At 38.9% G+C, this 18,778-nt stretch overlaps 1 protein-coding gene across 1 annotated transcript in view; it reads right to left on the reverse strand.

The window, feature by feature from the left end:
• Positions 1–7,936: 7,936 nt before the first annotated feature.
• ADSSL1 (adenylosuccinate synthase like 1) overlaps positions 7,937–18,778 on the reverse strand; it is a 28,071-nt gene continuing 17,229 nt past the window's right edge. The window contains exons 4-13 of the mRNA XM_017807562.1: positions 18,467–18,517; positions 18,062–18,128; positions 17,547–17,654; positions 17,111–17,192; positions 16,070–16,196; positions 14,969–15,123; positions 13,707–13,831; positions 11,666–11,763; positions 10,385–10,534; positions 7,937–8,996 (exon numbers count right to left, since the gene is read on the reverse strand). Of these exons, the coding sequence (XP_017663051.1) occupies positions 8,944–8,996; positions 10,385–10,534; positions 11,666–11,763; positions 13,707–13,831; positions 14,969–15,123; positions 16,070–16,196; positions 17,111–17,192; positions 17,547–17,654; positions 18,062–18,128; positions 18,467–18,517 (1,016 nt within the window). The 3' untranslated portion in view covers positions 7,937–8,943. The remainder of the gene's footprint in view (positions 8,997–10,384; positions 10,535–11,665; positions 11,764–13,706; positions 13,832–14,968; positions 15,124–16,069; positions 16,197–17,110; positions 17,193–17,546; positions 17,655–18,061; positions 18,129–18,466; positions 18,518–18,778) is intronic.

The following is an 18,778-nucleotide window of genomic DNA, read 5'->3' on the forward strand; positions in this document are numbered from 1 at the left end:
GCTCTGACAGTGATAACAGCCACTCCTGACCTAACGTGGTGCCAAGTGTTCTGCTTTCCTTCTCTGCAGGCGACAATGTTTTTCATTTAATACTAGGTCATTGTCCTAGGAATTCTTTAAATCTGTGTCCAAGTCATGCTATTACATTATTCAGTGTGGATTTACTTGGAGAGGCTCTGAGAGGTAGCTCTGCCCTTTCACTAGCACTGCACAGAACAAAACATCCTCTCCCACACATGGCATGGGAAGGGCTGGGCAAAACTTTCCTCCCTCCACATTGCAGCTGCATCCAGCCCTGTTCTTGTTATTTTGTTGTGGAAATGAATCCTTACTTCAAGACAGCTTCATATGTTGTTCCTCACATGTTTGCCTCTGGAATAACTCAGGGTACATCCATTCAGCTCCAGGGGGCTATGCCAGGCTCTTTGCACTCACTGTGTCTCACAAACCATCCCCAGCAGCACCTCACAAAGCATGTTTATTTTAAATATGTGTGGCTGTGCTGTCAGTCCTGGACAGAGAAGATGCCTGTGCAGAAAACAGAAGCTGCACAGAGTCAAGCCAATTCCCTGAACGTTGCCAGATAACATGCCACAGCTACAGGGACCATCACAAGGGCTAATGTGGAAATTTTCCTAGCACAGCCCTTTTGGTTGAAATCTGTTTATGCTGGGAAGTCTTGAAGGCACTCATTCTCTTGGCCCTCTGCTGAGCAGTTCGCCTGAGTGGTGTGGTATGAGCTGTGAAAGTAATGCTCAGTCCTAGGCCTACCATCCAGGGTGCCAATTAGTAGAATGAGACTTTTTCATGCTGCTGGCATGTTTCCCCTGCGTGGAAATCATCAATGCATTTTGCGTAGGGCCCCGACTTCCATCAGTACCAGCCTTGGTATTTTAATTATGTAGTGTGGGGCAAATCAATCTCTAATAGACAAAATGCCTTATCCCATTTGTAATGCCTTAACTAGACAACATCTCTTTTATTTCTTTCACTTGACCTCTTTTTTGTGTACATTAAGATGCATCATAACTTATTCTGTATATTTATGCTCAGTAGGTTCCTGCCATGCATATGCATTAATCTTTTTTTTTTTTTCTGCATGAGGTTTTCAGAGAAAATATTGGTGTGACACAATCCTGTCCTTTCCTCCTTTCCTGTCTCCAGGATTTAGATGAACTCGAGATTGCTGGTGAAGGTGCTCAGTACTGGCTCTAATACTTATTCTTTATCACTACCTAAACTCTAGGATGAGCTACCTACATAAACAAATGTATGACCACTGAAACTGGCTTGAATATAAAACTGTGATATTGGCACTGAATAACTTACTGAATAATGAAGGTAAGCAGCCTGACATTCCTCCTAGCTCATAAAAATTCCCAGCCACCCCCTAGTTTGTCCCAGACACCAGCTGTTCTTTAGGCCAAGTTCAGCACCCAGCACACGAACTTCCTGCTGTTTTATTCCCGCTCCAACCTCAGTTCTTCTGGCAAAGCTGGAGATGCTACTTATTTCAGTACCCAGTATAGGCAACTAGAGATCATGGAAGGCACATTCTCATTTTTTCTGCAGAATGTATGTACTTAAAATCAGTGGACCAAATCCTCAGGGAATGGGTTTGATGTCTTAGTTCCCTTTTCCAGTAATCTCCTTTAGAAGCTATAGATAGAAACTTAATGCTGTTTCAGAATGGCAAGGAAAACCTTTTGTGAACTTAGTAAATGTCTTCAAGCTGTATTTTATCTCACTTAGATATGATTGAGGCCCTGTTGGTCCAGCTACAAACTGCATTCCTGAATTTTGAAAGAATGGCTCTATGCAACTTCAAGGCAGGGAGAAATGCTTTTAATAACCTTTTGAGTTGAGAATGGTATTGTATTACCTGAGAACTGAAAGTGAAATACTTTCACAGGAGAAGGGAAAAAAATCATGCTGACAACCAGAGGGTTAACAGCCTAGACTCAGCAGTTCATAAGACTTAGCAATATTTTCAAGGAAAGGCTCACTAAAAACATGAAGGTAAATGTAAAATGGGATAAAATGCAAAGTAGACTTAACAATAGATGACCTCTGAGTATCTTGAATAATAACTAATGTTATGGATAAAGGAAATAAGGTGGTTATAACCTATTTAGACTTTATTAAGCATTTGATATAGAAAATAATTGCTTATTAGTTAGGGATCAGCATAAAGTGGAAAAAGAACTGGATAAGAGGAGATGGAATGGCTGATGTTCAAAAGCTGTGTCTATATTAGCAGGCAGTGCAGCACTACAGGAAGAAATACACAAAGCACTTGGTGCTCAGGACCCAATATCCACACTGTAGGTGGAGGGTGGCTTCTGACCAGCTCTTGTCAGGTCCCATGGACTGAACTCTGAGTAGTATCTGGAGCATAGCAGGGGCACTGCTGGAGAGCATTTCTTGTTTGGTTTGGGAAAGGAACCCAAACTGGGTGCACTACTTTGTAGAGCAAACCAAAGTGCGAAACAGTGATAATGGTCATTGCCAAGGGCACCACAAGGGCACAGCCTCGACGGCTGGAACAACTGAAGCAGAAGAAAATTGGAGCATGAAATGAAAAGCTCAAAATTTGAACTGCATTTCCTGGTTTTGATGCTTTGGGGTGGTAACTGAGCAGCAAAGTTGTAACAGTGGCACTGACATACAGGTGACTGTGCACTGGGACCGTAGCTGGTCTTACCGGTTGCAAGGCAGATTCTTGAAGAAACTAGAATGTCACATCATCTTCCCAGTTCTCCCTTTCTTCTTCACCCAATTCTTAAGGATATAAAACATGCCATTACAATGGATGCCCACGAATGTGCAGTAGGAATTAGTGGTACTACTCACCAATGTGAGTAATGGAAAACACCTTTCTTCATCTCCTGACCATTATTCCCCCAGTACAGCCCAGTAGGCCATTTGCTTTATTTAAGATGCAAGTGCATCATATTCACCCTGGCATCTGCTGTAAACCTCAGATCCTTTTTAGCAGAACTTCTCCACAGCCAGCTGTTTCCCAGTCTGTACTGAGACATGGGGAACCCTTCACTTCTTCCTGCACTTCAGGAGCTTTCCATTGCCAAGCCCTCAAGCTTACCAAGGTCTTTGCCATCTGTTGTCAGCCATCTAGAACTCAGAACTCGAAGGACAGGTCTCCATTTGTGGCAGAGGGCTGTACTACTTTAAGAATCTCAATGGAAACAGGACTAAATACAGTAGGTTTGACACTGGGAGTTTCCTCTTCAGAAGCAAAGAACACCATGAAACAAGTTTTTATGATTGTGACTGTATTTCCAAGCTTCTCATTTTGTCAGATTCACCAAAGGCTGCCTCCACTTGCATGGGACTATCTCCATTTACAGGCCAGCCAAGCTTCCACAAACCTCAGCAGCAAACACTGTTTCCTCACATTTCAAGAATTAGGCCCAGTTAGAACGGAAAGTTTGTGTCCCATACAGGAAGATGAAGATGGACACTGACACCTCTGCTGGAAGCGTGCGTACAGTTGACTGTATCCTGCAGCCTGCAAGAAAACATGTCTCCAGTGCCTCTACCCACGGTATTTTAAGGATTTCAGCGGCCACCTAAACTGTCTGAAGTGCTCTGCCACTTCTCAGGCGCTGTAAAGGTATCACCTGAAGCCCAGCACTGCAGTCTGAGACTCTATTTACAAGCCTGTAGAGTAAACTCTGGAGTACGTGTTCAGCTCTCGAAAGGTGACACCCAACACAGGAAAGATGCATTATCTTGAGACTGTGAAAATGTTCAAATACACCAGTGTTGGCTTTATTTTTTCTGACAAAGACATTTTCTTGCCAAACACATTTATTTAGACAGTGTTAAAATTTGTACTGTTTTCAACCACTGAAAAAGGCAGCTGTTGGCCAGAATTTTCTACATTAATGGAAGCTGTAAAGTGTATGTGCTCACAGAAGACCTTCTCTCCTGTTTTGTTTTTTTTTCTTACCATCTCATATGACTGATGGGCAAATATTTAACAAGCAGTGTCTACTCCACAAATGTACAGATATTAATAATGCACGAAGGTATTTTAGAACAACTAATTTCCTGTAAGTATATGGGAGATTAAATGGCAAAATCTTGAAGTCCTTATGTAGGATTTCTTTAATGGTTCGCTCTATGGCTGACGTCTACATGGATAATATCTCATTTTAGATTTGACCAATATGCAAAGGTGCAGCCAGCCCCATCCAAGGGTAAAATACTTTCATATCAAAGCTCGTTTGTGATGGATCAGTGATTCAGGAAGCAAAGAATCCAGCTTCCTACCTCCCTGAAGCAGCCTGTGCTGTACCACTTGTCACATGCCATGAATCCATGTAGCACTGTGGCAGTCCAGCAGGCTCCATGCCTCAGGCGTCCTCTTCTTCACTGGCAACATGGATCTAATAAAGAGATGAAACAAACACTACCACACTCACTTGTCAGTAGCCAACAAATGCACAGGTTACACCCCTGATGGAGTGCCTGTACCACGAACAGGGACTGCTAAAGATAAGACGATTGGAGCTGGATTTTCTTCCTTGCCTGATGCCCATTTAAAAAGGTGATGTCAGCTCATCCTTTTTGCAAACATCCAGCACTTGAAACCAGCTCTCTGATGGACATGAAAAGTTGCTGCACAGGAAGCTGGGCCATTTCCACAAGTGGGCTGGAGCTTTACCCCATGTAAATTATTACTAGGAGAGGTTAGGGGCAGGAAAGTCTGTATTTTTTCCTGCCTCCCAGTCATCAGACTCAGCTCTCCAGGTGACAGACAACAAACACACCAGTAACAAACCAAAGAACTTTCCAAATGGGCAATTTTGGCATAGAAACTCCCCCAGAGTTTTTTGGTTGGTTTTGTTTATTTTATTCTTTTTTTTTGTTTTGTTTGTTTGGGGTTTTTTTGGGCGGTGATGTGATGGTGGGTTTTTTTTTGCATTGGGCGGTTCCAGCCCTACGTGGAGTTAGATGAAACTGCTTCAGGTGCTTCAGCTACCAAAGACCATTCTATGTGCAATTATACATGCCAAACTGATGCAAAGGAAATGAAGAGACCATAGTTAATTAGCAGATCAACAGCTCTCAGGCATTGCCCTGAATTGTGTGTTTACCTGCTGTCATTTACAGGACAAGTCCCTTACCTGCTGTTTCTGGCTTCTTCTAAAACACATGAGAAAAAGTGATTCTGTAAAGGCTTCTGGAAGCCCTAACAGTACTTGTCTGAAGCTGACTCACATTTTAGAGGTGACATTTATTTATCTGAGCCAGCATCTGCCTTTCTTTTCTATCACAGTGATGCTGATAAAAAGCTACATGGAGTTCACATCAGTTGTTCTGAGCCAGCTGTTCTAGCAAGAATGTTTTTGCATTAATTAGAAAATGTGTTTTTCCTTCATAAAACCATTGGTCACTCAGGCCAGCTAACTGAAGATAACCATGAATCTCAGTGTTAAAGGTGGATCCCTGCTCAGTTCGTAAATGGGAAAGGGTGACAAAGTTTATAGAACGTGTAAAAAAAGGCCAAAGGATGAAAATCTGTAGACTGAAAGAAAATATCCGTTCATTCACTGATGCTGCTAGTTATTTTCTAAAATTTATGAAATACTAAACCAGGTTTATGTATGAAGAGTATTTTGTTAAAAAATAAAAGAGAAATAGAGACCAAGCACTGTTAATTTAAATTTGTTTTAATACATTTTTAAGGAGAAAATAAACAGGTGTGGATCAAAAATCATCCGGAAAAAATCTGCATAAAGTGTAAGTATAGATTGCACATTTACTATGGAAATGCTTAATTTTCTTTCTTTTTATAAAGTGCATTATGCCAGAACTGTAAGACCATATATAGCCAAATTAAAAAATTACAAAATCTTCAAAATCCTATCCTGCATGTGTTAGGAAGTGTACACCTGACTAGAAGGCCATGTTGTAAGGGTAAGTGTGAGAAAATATGTCAAACACATTACTGTGCAGGTGTGAAACAGTAATTGCTACTTTTAAAAAACTATAACCTTTATCACAAATTATGGCATTTTGGTAAATGTTTACCCTTATTCTTCCATCCAGATACTGAACAGGACGATGCATCAACCAGTTTTAGCCATTATTATTGCATTTGGCTGGGGATAAAGAAGTAGTTAAATTCAACACAGTGACTGTTATTAAATGAAATTCCAAACAGTACAAAACAATATACATGGGAAACAGCCAAAATGAAGGGAAATCTACATTAAAATGTTCTTATTAAGCATTGTGTCACTCAGTAGATTAAAGAGCTTTTTGATAAAAGCCTGAACTTATTCACATTTAACTCAATGACAACACATATGAAATTTAATAGGAGTAGAACTTTCATTTAAAATATCCATGCTATGAAATGAAATGTGTATTACTTTTACAGTAACAGAGTCATGGGATAATTGGCTATTACATCATGCCCACTGACAACCTCACTGGGTTTTTGATGAATCCTTGGAAGCAAAGACAGGCCATGTGGATCTAACAGATACTTAATGGAAAATGGAAAATAAAAAGATTAGGTGAACAAGAGAAAGTAATCCTGTGAAAATTAAACTATAAAACCTATTATCTTCAATATGCCAAATACTCAGTTTAGAGTTGATCATTTAATCCAGTTATTCAGCACACAGAGTGGCTTCTTAGTCATTGTGGACTTTGCCTATAAATCAATCAAAGCTTAAATACAGCAGAAACCTCCCAGCACAAATGCACTGATGAAGATGGGGCCAAGAAAAGGAACGGCTCTAGATCATTCAGAAGGCAAATGTCACAAGGTTAAGCCATGTGAAAACAAAACTTAATTACTATACCTCCAAGCATCTTTATGCTTAAATTACCTCATATAAATGAGGAACACTTCACAGTGCTTGTAATAATTAGCACTTACCAAGCACCTTTCAGAAGTGCTTTGCAAACATTAAATAAGGTCAGAAATCTCGTTGCTCTTTCATTAGAATACCCATAAATATGATGAGGAGAGCTTCCTCATCTATTCAGAGGAAGAACTGCAGGGCTCAACCCAGGGACCTCCAAAAGGCAGTGAAGATGTTTTTCTAATTGCCATTTTTACAGATTGCAAAAACAGCAGCAGTGAGATCAAACAATTTGTCAAGGGTGACCAAGGAAGTTGACACTGAATTAAAGACTCACAGTTTTGGGCTCTGGTTTTGGTTTTTGTTCGTTTGTTTTTTGTTAGAGAAGAAGGGACAGAGTCCGTGATGAACTGGGGCGCGAAGAGACTGCACCGCAGCTGGAGGGTGTCAGAGTTCTGCCTTACAAGCAGCAATACAACCATACACAGCTACCTTTAGTGCTTTGTACTGGTACTTCTTAAAGTCCTGCTTGACACGAATGGCTTTGAACATTATCTGCTGTTCAACACTGAGTGAGAAAAGACACAGGGGATGAGTAGGACACAAGATTCTCCGGACAGGTTTTCCTTTTCCCCCATCTGGAATGCCAAGTGTATAATTGTTTGCACCCTTGGAGTGACCATCTCCGAAAAGGGATATTTTCACACACTGCATAATGGCATTACTGAGGTCGTGATGCCATTTCCACAGCCCTTGGAAATGATACAAAAATATTGTCATAGCTCTCTGACGCATATATAGAAAAGGAACGTTTACGTGGAAAATTTCACAGATAGGGAATAACCCCATCTCTAGTGTATTCTTTTTCCTCTACAAGAGGAGTTTTTTGAGAGCTCTTGATGCATAACCATTATAAATTAGAAGATCCACAAAGAAATCCAAGCGTATTCTTGAAGATTCTGGGATCTCTCCATGGTTTCTACATGTCCCAACCCTGGCTGTCACATGTCACCCCCTTCTATAAATAGTCATTACATTTTGCTGAGGAAGGTCAAAATGAGTGAGGGGTGTAAATACTGCAGCAGTCATCATTGAGTCATGCCTTGATTTATTCTTGGAAACCCAGGAGCTGTGGAAGTGAGTGCCTTACAGAACTGCAAGTCACAAGTTCCTCAACAGAGTACTACAGTAAAACTTTGGAAACTACAGTCACAGCACTAGCGGGAAGAAATGTCTCAGGTTCGTGGAGAAAATGCAGTGGTGCTGCCTCAGCTCCACTCTCCCTGTGTGTTTTGTAACTTGAGGACTCTCTTCCTTCCACCTTCACTCACTCCTTTTCCCTACTGCTTAAAATAAAGGCTGCACACCTGACAGTCTCCAGGCTGTTAGTACACAGGACAGTTCAAAGCATTATTAGACAGGTCAGCTTTCTCCAGTTTGGCCCCACTGCAGATGTTATCTCAGTTCCTACAATAGGCTTTGTAAGAAATATATTTTAGCTGCTTTCCATTCATTTCAATAGGCCATTAAAAGTAATTATATAAAAATTATAGATAATTGTGTTTGCTTTGCTTTGTGCAGTCAAAAATACCTACCTAACTTTGCTGTATTTTAGAAACTGAAAATATTTATAATTCAGCCAATTTCAGTGCATGGTACCTATCTTAGTACTGCCAACCCAGATATACAGACATTTTAACATTTGAAGTTGAAGAACAAATCCAAGTTTCACAATTCTAAAGTTACCCAGTAGCTACTGGAAAAGGCTTAATACTGGTTTCAGCAAGAAGTAACTCTATATAGGTGTAAAGTACTTCCAAATAGTAACATGGATCAAATTTAAAAAAAAAACTTTCCTTATTTTGTTAGGAATACTTTTTGGACTTTTTTAAAAGATGGCCAACAAGGAGATTTTACACTGAATTTACTGAGAACTTAAAGATAAATAAAATGTTACAATACAGAATATATGTTGTGTTTCTATTCAATTCCTAGAAGATTATGTTTGTTTTAAATAGCATTTCCATTTAAAGAGGGAAGCAGTAAGGGACTGATGAACGCCACGTTGTGCTTCTCATCACTGGAGTTCTTCATTTGTTTAGAACAGCTGGATCATCGACTCTCTTGATTTCCCAACTCCAACCCATTTAACTAGGGAGGAAAACACATCTGTTAGAACAATTACCGAGAGTAAATATTGCAATCAATGAACTGGAATAATTTTCACCTCTCATCATGCTTCACTACAAACTGGACAAATTTAGGAAGGAAGTTTCGTTGTCAAAAATCCCTTTACTTCAGCTGCACTACCAGACTAGAAAGTGCAGTATACTGAAGGTTGAAAGCATGAAATAATTATACCATAAACACAAAGCATTGCAGGTAGAGGGCCTAATGGAAGGTCAGGCACATTTGTTGCAGGTTTAACTGTCCTTGTCTTGAGTGACAGGATGTTTAGCTACACCCCTACAGAGAGGAAGCCAGAATTCTGCCAGACTCTGAAGTTTTTTGTGATGTGGAGCAGGAGATAGTGATACCCATGTGCCATAATATTGATAAATATGAGGCCGCAGTTATAAACGTTATCCAGTGTGAGCAGTAAATTCCATACTGTAACGGCTCCACTACAGTTTTATTGCCCATAGTTACTAAAGAATTGACTGTAGGTAAGTCTCTTTTATCAAACCCACCAAGGCAGCCTGCTTTCACACAGAGAACCAGAGAAATAAAGTAAGGGGAGCTTTATTTACATATCCCTTCACACACATCTGTGTCCTTGACCACACACTGAGTTTCAAGCTCTGCTATCAGATGCTTCCTCATCCATGAACAATACTGGAATCGCCGCAGTTGTAACCAGCCCGTACTGCTCTGAGGCAGACTTTTGAGGTGCTTTATGGAAAACAAAAGCACACCTACCACCTTTCCAAGCTTTCTATTGTGGAAATTCCCCTGCAAACTCCACCATTCATGCCACACCTAGCTCTTGGCACCTCTAGAGCTCTAGAAGAAAACTGGATGGCTTGACCTTTGGAGATTGATGTGTTAAGATTTTCAGTTTTTCCAAAGTGGCAGAACTGGGCTAAACAGTCTCATCTCTGTTATGCAATACCTCTCCTTATATGAGTAAGAATGGAAAAAAAAAGTTCTCTGTTCAGAGAGGGATGCAGTGCAGGACACAGAGAGAAAGGAAGAGATGAGGATGTTAGCCCAAGCACACACTGAAGCATGGTGCACAGACCCCAAAGTTTTCACTGACAGAAGGTGGCAGTTTGCCAAGAACAACACACATTTATCTTTCCCCGGTTAAATCCTTGCCAGCAGCAGCTTGGGGCTCTCTGCAGCACTGCAGACCTGCCTGCTGAACACCCTTTGCTGCTTCCTGGCAAGCTGTCTTTTACCACCATCAGCCCAACCACTGGTACTTCTGTTGCCTCCTGCCCAAACCGAGCGACTTCTGACTAACAGACTGAGAGCTTCCGTGGAGCTGTGCCTGCCTCCTGTGGCATCCTCATATGGACACCTGCAGAAAGGTTTACCTGGCACGCCAACATGGTTTTCCACACAACGGATGTAATTCTGGGCCTTGGGTGGGAGGTCCTCCCATTTTCGTGCTCCAGTTGTGTCCGTCTTCCACCCAGGCATTGTTTCATATTCTACTTCCACTTTCTGTAGTATCTCCTGATTAGCTGTGGGAGAGCAATTTTTGTCACAGTTGATTTTAGCTGCTCCACCTTAACAGAACATACCTATGGTTCTTGACCAAAAAAGTCTTTCGACAACATTTAAAATCTGATATATGAAGAAATAAGTATTTTTACTGTTTTTTTCATTAATTCACTCATTCTTAATTTAGATTTATTTACAACATTTAGGAAGATAAGTCTGAGTTAAGAAGATCCAGAAATCCAGCTTCCTCTTCTAAAAACTGTAGGATGCACTCTATTCTGTCAACATAGAGTCAACAGAAACACCACAGTTTTATTTTTGAGGAAATAGATTTTTTGAGGTTTACAGTAGTTCCTCTTTTTGGTTTAGACTAGCACATAATAAAACAGTAGACAAGGTTTTTATCTTTATGGAATAGGGTTAAATCAGGCTTGTGAAAAACTCAGATGTTTGCAAGCTTTTCCCCCCTGGAATTTTCACTGTGTCCACACCAAGGAAGTACAAGCAGTGGTGGAAAAGCTGGCTGCTGCCAGCCCACCCCATGCCTCCAGAATCCCCCATCTCAACAGAACCAGTCCCTCATCTCGGCACAGACTGTCACAGGGTTCTTGAAAACATAATTAATGTAAAAAAAATTACATATTATTACATCTTAAAAGTTTTAACATGAATCATTATTGAGGGGCAATATATACTTTTATTAAGAACAGTGTTGTTGCTGTTAATTCCAGAAGCAGCTTTATTCTGCTTGTATCCACCTCATATTTGCACAGCTTAAGCACTGCTTTTATTATAACTTTACTTCACTAAAGGCTATTGCCAATGATACGGAGTCACTGACTTGAGTCTTGCTGACTTTCAGATCCCTGGTGTTGCCAGTAAAAAATCTAATGGGACAAGACATAGAAGCCCTAACACAAGATTTTATTTCCTCTGAAGATCTTGCCATTGTACACAGACTCAAGGTAAATGAAAAAGTCAGTGTACTGGTACAGCTGCTTTTACACAGATACTGCAGCTCCACAAATTGCTACAGAAGGTCCAGCGAACAAGAAATCAAGCCTGATTTTGAAAAGCAAACAGTCTTTCCCAACAGGTGTGACTTAACTGGCAAAAAAGATAAAAATGAACACAGATGTTTAACAGCTTACCTGGAAAATATGGAATTCTTTTTCCACCCAATTTGTAGGCAACACCAATTTTAATTTCATCAAGGACATCGAGAATATCCAGTTTTGTTAACGCCAAACTGCACAGAAAAACATCAGTTAAAATTACACATACAATGATCTCCTCTTCAATACTTTCCACCTTTTCTTTTTTCCCTTTCCGAAGTCCAGCTCAGGCAGCCCAGCCAGCAGAAATACATAAATGCATTAAACTATGAACACTGTTAATTCAATTCACGCCTCTGGAATGAATACACGACTGAGTTACTGCAACACATTTCCCAATTCTTGGCTGCTCACACAGGTGCACAGTGTTCAGCTCAGTGCATGAAAATGCACACTAGGTGAAGTGGCACTTGAGGGGCCTGGTTTGGGGGGGGTACAACACTTGACATCATTGACAGTGACTTTTTAGTACTCCTACTGATTCACAACAACTCTATGACAGATTTATTTACTAAGTTACATTTTTATAACAGAGCAAGCACGGTCTGGTTACTAAAACCACGTCTGCAGTTCAGTAGGAAGGATCCCAGCCTGACTTTCAGTGCCTGGGATGTGCTGTCAGTTTAATGAACCTTTTTCATCTTGTGAATAAACCAACTGGTACACAAAAATGGAACCTCGAGAAGACACTGTAGTATTCACTGATCAGAATAAAACTGCATTTTAGCACTACTCAGATTCTCCAGAAACAATACCCTAGACCTTGCTTGGTAAAAATCTGTGTAGTTAAGGATTTAGACAGGTATGTGCATAACAGTCTGTGCTGTATGTGCTCAGTAAGTATGTGATGAATGCAAGGATTAAAGGCAAAGACCTTTTGGGAAAGAAGCACCTATAGACAGTTCTTCAACTTTTCAAATGTTTTTATCTGCTCATGTTTTTTCACTGTCACAGCTATCAGAGATGATGCAGTTTTATTGATAAGAGGACAGTAATTGTATAGAACTGAAATAAAAGGCAACTTAATGACTTCTTAAAGCTATTTCCACATAAACTAGAGATGTGTAAGTTAAAGCAAAATATAAATCCAAGTAAAAAAAAAAACCAAACCAAAACCTAAAAGTCCTTCTGATAAATTAATGAACAAGACCATTGTTCCTTTGTAATATCAGTAGTAGTATAAACAATATTAAATTAAGTCTCAGTTTATAATACACTAAAATTCCCAGAGTCACGTGTTTGCATATATGAACAAGTTTGCCTGAATGCATCAGTAAGTCTACACCTCATATGAACAAAACTGTTATGAAACTTTTGCAACTTTTTCTGAAGATACAGATTGGTAGTTAGTTACAAATTAATGGCTTGTGATAGCTACTAGTATTTTAGCACTAGACATAGGCTAGCTTGAGGGCATTATGGTCATGAACAGCTCCTTTAAACAGCCACTTTTCCTGTAAAATGCCAATCTTATATGTGTTTTGAATTATAAAATATTTTATCAACCAAGTAAGTCACTTCATCCCAAAGAAACAAAACGTCAGCCCATTAAAAGCAGAATTTATAATACAACATTTGACTGTGCCTTTGTAAATAAATGAACTTGGAATGAAAACTGTGCCAGCCACTATATACTTTGGGTCATCCCATTTATTTCACTTATAGAGGCAGTGGTTCCAAATGATGCAGAATTGGTCCTACAAGTAGGATCCACTAGAGGCAACCAAAGCTCAAACCCAGCACAAGACAGTATGAAAGCACTGGATCAAGAACACTAGAGCAAACTGTTAGAAAACTGATACACTGATCCAATCTACACTGGCCATCTGAGGTAAGCAAAGTGAAAACATATACCAAAAAAATCACTGCTATGATGTCGTAAAGTTGCTTAATTAAAAAAAAAAAAAGGAATTAGATTATTATTAGCATTAAGACAATTCTCAGTTGCCCACTGTGAATTAATGTATTGCTTAAAATGTAACACTTTACTGGACTTATATTAATGTTACCTACATATTTATTCTGCGAAGCACAAAATTATCACTTCCAAATGTAGCGCAAAATCTTTGATGCTTACGCAGTGAATCCGTTGATCATATGAGCATATTTCAAAATGACAAGATCTAACCAGCCACAGCGCCTCTTTCTGCCTGTAGTTACTCCCCACTCGTGGCCACGGGACTGTAAAAGATCTCCAATTTCCTAAAATAAGACAGAAAGAATGCTGATGGTATCTCACTGAAAAACTGCATGAACAGCAAGAAGAATATGTTCAATTTCAAGGCTTTTTTTTTTTTAAGCAAAAATGAAAAAAAGGTTAAGTTTTACTAGGATGGGACTAAGGCAGAGAACAAAGTCCCTCATGAACAGGATTTTTGTATTGCAATCATTAGCATTTCAAACCACTTATTTAATATGACTATTTCATGTTCCAAGGAGACACTTTTCTTCCTTCTTCATCTAAAAAGAAAGATTTCCTTGGCAATTCAGCCATCTTTAAAATTGTGTTTGCTTCATCTGGTCTTTTGGCATCTATTGTTTTTACAGACAAGACTGTAAATGCTTGGGACAAGACCAATGCTTGTACAATATCTAGGTCAGACTCCATGTCCATGTCAAGTGATCCCTGGTTCTACCACAGTATGAAACTGTTCCTTTTGGACTGGCAGTGTCTATAATGGGCTAAAAATGAAGAAGGAAGAAACTTCATGTTCATGCTCCATAAGCTTAAAGGATACCACTAACCCATTTGAGTTATTAGAGAAAAGATTTTAGTGACTAAATCCTTAAATTAGATTCGGAACACTGACTTAGAGATTGCCATGTGCATAGCTCATAAACAATACCTAAGCTTTCTAGTTTCTTGCTAATGAAAATACAGTAGACAGTTTAAAGAAATCAAAATCTCTCCCCTTCTTTTTATTGATCAATTTGTGCATGACTGGCTGATGCACATGCCACATTTATTCTATAAATCACACAGAACACAGGCTATTAAGCTCAGAAGTTTTATCCTGTAATTTATGCTCTCCTTTGACGTGCTGACAGTTCCAGTCTACAACAAACTCTCGCCATTGAAATACACCTAAAGATCTTATATAAGATGATGAAATCTGTTTTTACATAATTCACTACAACAGAAGCATGGTCCCTGCAATATAACATCATCACACTGATGAAAAATACCTTAAGTCTGTAATGTAATTCTCCTCTTCACGAGCGCCATTGCTCGGCATTATTATTACAGTGCTTATTTATTCCTGGTATACCCTTACCCCATTCCATCGACTGCTATTTGCTGGCAACTGTATACATCACATTTTGTAACGTTAAACCTACATTAATCTGCTCGGTGGGGAAGGCTCCAATTCCCACCCGAGTGGTGTAGGCCTTCACCACTCCATACACATCACCCACGTGCTGGGGAGGGACACCAAGCCCGGTGCACACACCGCCCACGGTGCAGTTCGACGAGGTCACGAAGGGATACGTGCCTGTCAAAACACAGCAGCACAACCCTGTTTCAGCAACGGTAAGAAACAAAGACTGTTTTTCCTTTATCACTTCAAAGGAGATTTTCACCTCTATGTTCGGCTTTAAAGCTAAACTGAAACAGCAGCCAAAGAGCGGGGAAATTCTTCTTGCTATATGTCATTCATTCTTTGTAACTTTCACGGAGAATGGCCCACAAGGGAGAAGCTGAAAAGCATCTTAATACTACATCCATTAGGCATGGGATCTATTATAAGATGCTGCTGCTGTGTAAAGCTTTTTTCAATGTGTTGTGTATCACAGAAAGTATTTCCACTACATCCATAGAGAGCCTGGTGTAAAGGTCACAGTCCGACATTCCAAATGCTCTACACAAGTGGCTCTGAGTATCTGTCACAAATTGTCTAAGTCTTAAGAGGTTACTCATAATCTCTACACCGTGACTCCTGATTGGAGAATCTCTCAATTCTTCATTTCATTTTCATTGAGAACTAGGTTGTTTAATTAGACTTTTGGTAAGAAAGCAGAGCAGAGGCAAACTGAAGCAGCAAGACTTACAGGTTACTTACTGCATGAGTTTAATCCTCCCTCCACTGCAGAGGAATTATCTCAGCAGCACTGCAATGAGTGCCTGGATTGTCTGGAAATGTGTACACTCATATTTAAAAGTAATAAAGACAATAATGTCTGGAGTGAAATTTCAACTCCACTGGAATAAACTTCTCTAAAAATCAATTTTTAAACCCTAAGCATTTAATCCTGTTAATGATACAATTCCTGTCTTATTTGTGCTTTACTTCTGGGAGATCTGTTCCTATTAAGGAAAGACTATTTTGTTTCCCTATTTTCCAGCTGTTTGCCAAGTCAATATAAACTGAAATCAAAATAAAACAAATCAAAATAAAACTGATCTCTTAGGAGTTAAACTGAGTTTAGAATATGACTTACCAAAGTCAATATCAAGTAATGCTGCATTGGCTCCTTCAACAAGGATCTTCTTTGGAGAGCCATGAAGAGCTTCATACATAAAATACACACCATCTCGAACCATGGGTCTTATTTTTTCAGCATATCCCTGCAAATTGAGTACAAATGTCAGCTTGCCCAGACAATGGCTGGAAGCAGGGAATACTCTGTTCACGTTTGAAGGACAAAACATACAGATGATTCTAAGCTTCCAGCCTCAATAACTGTGTTTTCCTGAAAAATACAACCACTAGTTTATAATTTGAAAACAAATCAATCTATTGAACCACATAAGAAAAAGATGACCTATTATGGCATTAGAATGCCATAATTTCTGTATAATTTCTGTTCACAGAGGTGTGGTATACTTAGCAAATTTTGTTGCCGTAGTCTCTAGACAGTGTGTTGATAGTCTAGACACACTGAGAATGGGACTTAGAAATAGTGCAAGCACCAGAAGAAAAAAAAGATCACTCCTTTTGAATATTAAAAAATATCTTTAGGGTGTCAGCTCTGAACAAATGTGAGATAAAACTTGGGAAAGGTAAGAGATATTTTTCTCATCCTCTTTTCTCACATATTCATGAAAGAAGCTGTTTTATCAGTGTCTCTTCTAAACCTATTTATAAAAAGACAATTTTCTTGTAATACCAGGATCCTGAAAAAGGTTTCCACAAACATTTCTTCAGTAATCACGGAAGTCCATCAGAAAGACTGGAGAATACTAACTGAAATTCTCACCCTGCACTCTCTTGACTACTTTAATACAACAGTCATTTTAAACAACGCAAAAAAGTAAAATATTACAGGAGAATTAAATCATCCACAAAGTTTAAATTAATGCCTACAATAAGAGAAAACATTCTATTACAAAGCATAGTTACTGCTTATTAAAGCTTTTATAACAATGAACGCATGCATTTTTCACATAAATTAGTTAATTAGTTTAATCAGTGGTAGTTCTAGTACACTTTGGTTTTACTTTTTAAATGAAAATAAACATTACAACTGTTAAATCCTTACTTTTAGCTTTTTCAGTTGTCCTTCTGTATCAATTTCCAACGTGGGAAACATTGACTTGTATTGCTGTGCCAGATTTTTAAATCTGAAAAATATTGAAATTGTATCTCTGAGGAACATAGTCACTGTTCACAGAACCTTTGGCAAGAAATCATTTTGTATTATTTGCAGCATATACTGAGAGCTACAGCGAGAAAATACCAGGACCTTGATACCTCAACCAGTGCACTTCCCAATGTACAAAATTACATTTTAAATTATGAGAAAATCTGTGAAGTACACAAAATACACACACACATTCTTTCCAGTTTTCTTGTCCTTCTAGACAATTTATATACAAAATTCAGACATATATTTAAAAACATCCCCTTAAAAGCAAATCTCTCAGCCAAAATACATCACTCTTTAACATAATATTTAGAAATGAAAATAGTTTTACCTTGAAGAAAATTCATCAAAGTCAGAAAGGAGGTCACAAATCCGAAGGCCTGTTCGTGCAGCTTTGGAAGAATATGTTGGTCCAATCCCCTTCTTCGTTGTGCCAATACTAAGTGAAAATAACACCCACCCCACCCCAACATGTATAAATATATGCAAAAATACACTTCATGCCAAGTAATTTTGTTAAAGCTCATCACTATATCACATATTGGGCAGGAGGTCTGAGACATAAAAAGATATTAAAGTTCTATAACAACAAATATATACCAACTTTCAGGCTTTGCATAAATATTGCTAATATTTGTGGTATACAGTAAAGCATGAAGCCTTGAGTCTGGCTGACAGTTTGTTAGTTTGTTCACTAACATAAGTAGAAGCAGAACTGAGTCACAGAATTAGTAATATCAACAAGACTCTTTAGAAATACACTGCACTTCTGTTTTCCAAAATTACACCATTTTTTTTTCAAATTTGCGTAACTATTAATGAAACTAGGGAGTTGAAAATATTTACTTTTTGCCTTCTTGTGCTTGACGCTGCACTTCCTGGAGCCCATCTACTGCCTGGTGAAAGTCAAACACTGCAATGGAAAATCAAATGGATTTAGTGGAAGACCAAAGGAGAAAAACATTCTTTACATCACGGACATCCATAATTTCAAGACAAAGTGCCTTTACTGTCACTGACAGTGCACAGGCCTCCCCAAGAGAAAACAGAGCGAGTATTCCTTAAAGGTTGTGAAAACATGTAAAACATCACTCTTCAGTGGCTACAAATTCCATTATTATCCTTCAGACACACAACACATAAAGAAGCTGTGTTAGATCAAATACATCACTGCTCTGTGGGATAATACTTTAGCATCGTGAGCTAAGCAACCATGTGCAAGGTTTTTTTCCCCCTTCAATCGTCACTTACCTATATGTGCTCTATCTGATATAATCAGTCTTTTCTCCCAATCTTTTAAACCTGTCAGAAGACATAAAGAAAGGTAGGATTTCAGCTGTGCTGATTGGTCAAACTTTGACATTGACTTTCAGTTTTTCTATGCTTTTCTTCAAGTTTATATAGCTTCTTGTTAAGAAGACTCCAGATAAAATCTATAAACCATAAGCAAACATCAAATATAGCAATGTTTCTGTTAACAAACTTTTCTCATTTTTAAATTATCAGCTTTCTCATTTTGGCATGGAAAAAGATACTCACTTCTTAATGCCATAATGCTGTGGC

The sequence above is a fragment of the Lepidothrix coronata genome, unplaced genomic scaffold, assembly GCF_001604755.1.
Source record: "Lepidothrix coronata isolate B3197 unplaced genomic scaffold, Lepidothrix_coronata-1.0 Scaffold19, whole genome shotgun sequence".
NCBI lineage: Eukaryota > Metazoa > Chordata > Aves > Passeriformes > Pipridae > Lepidothrix > Lepidothrix coronata.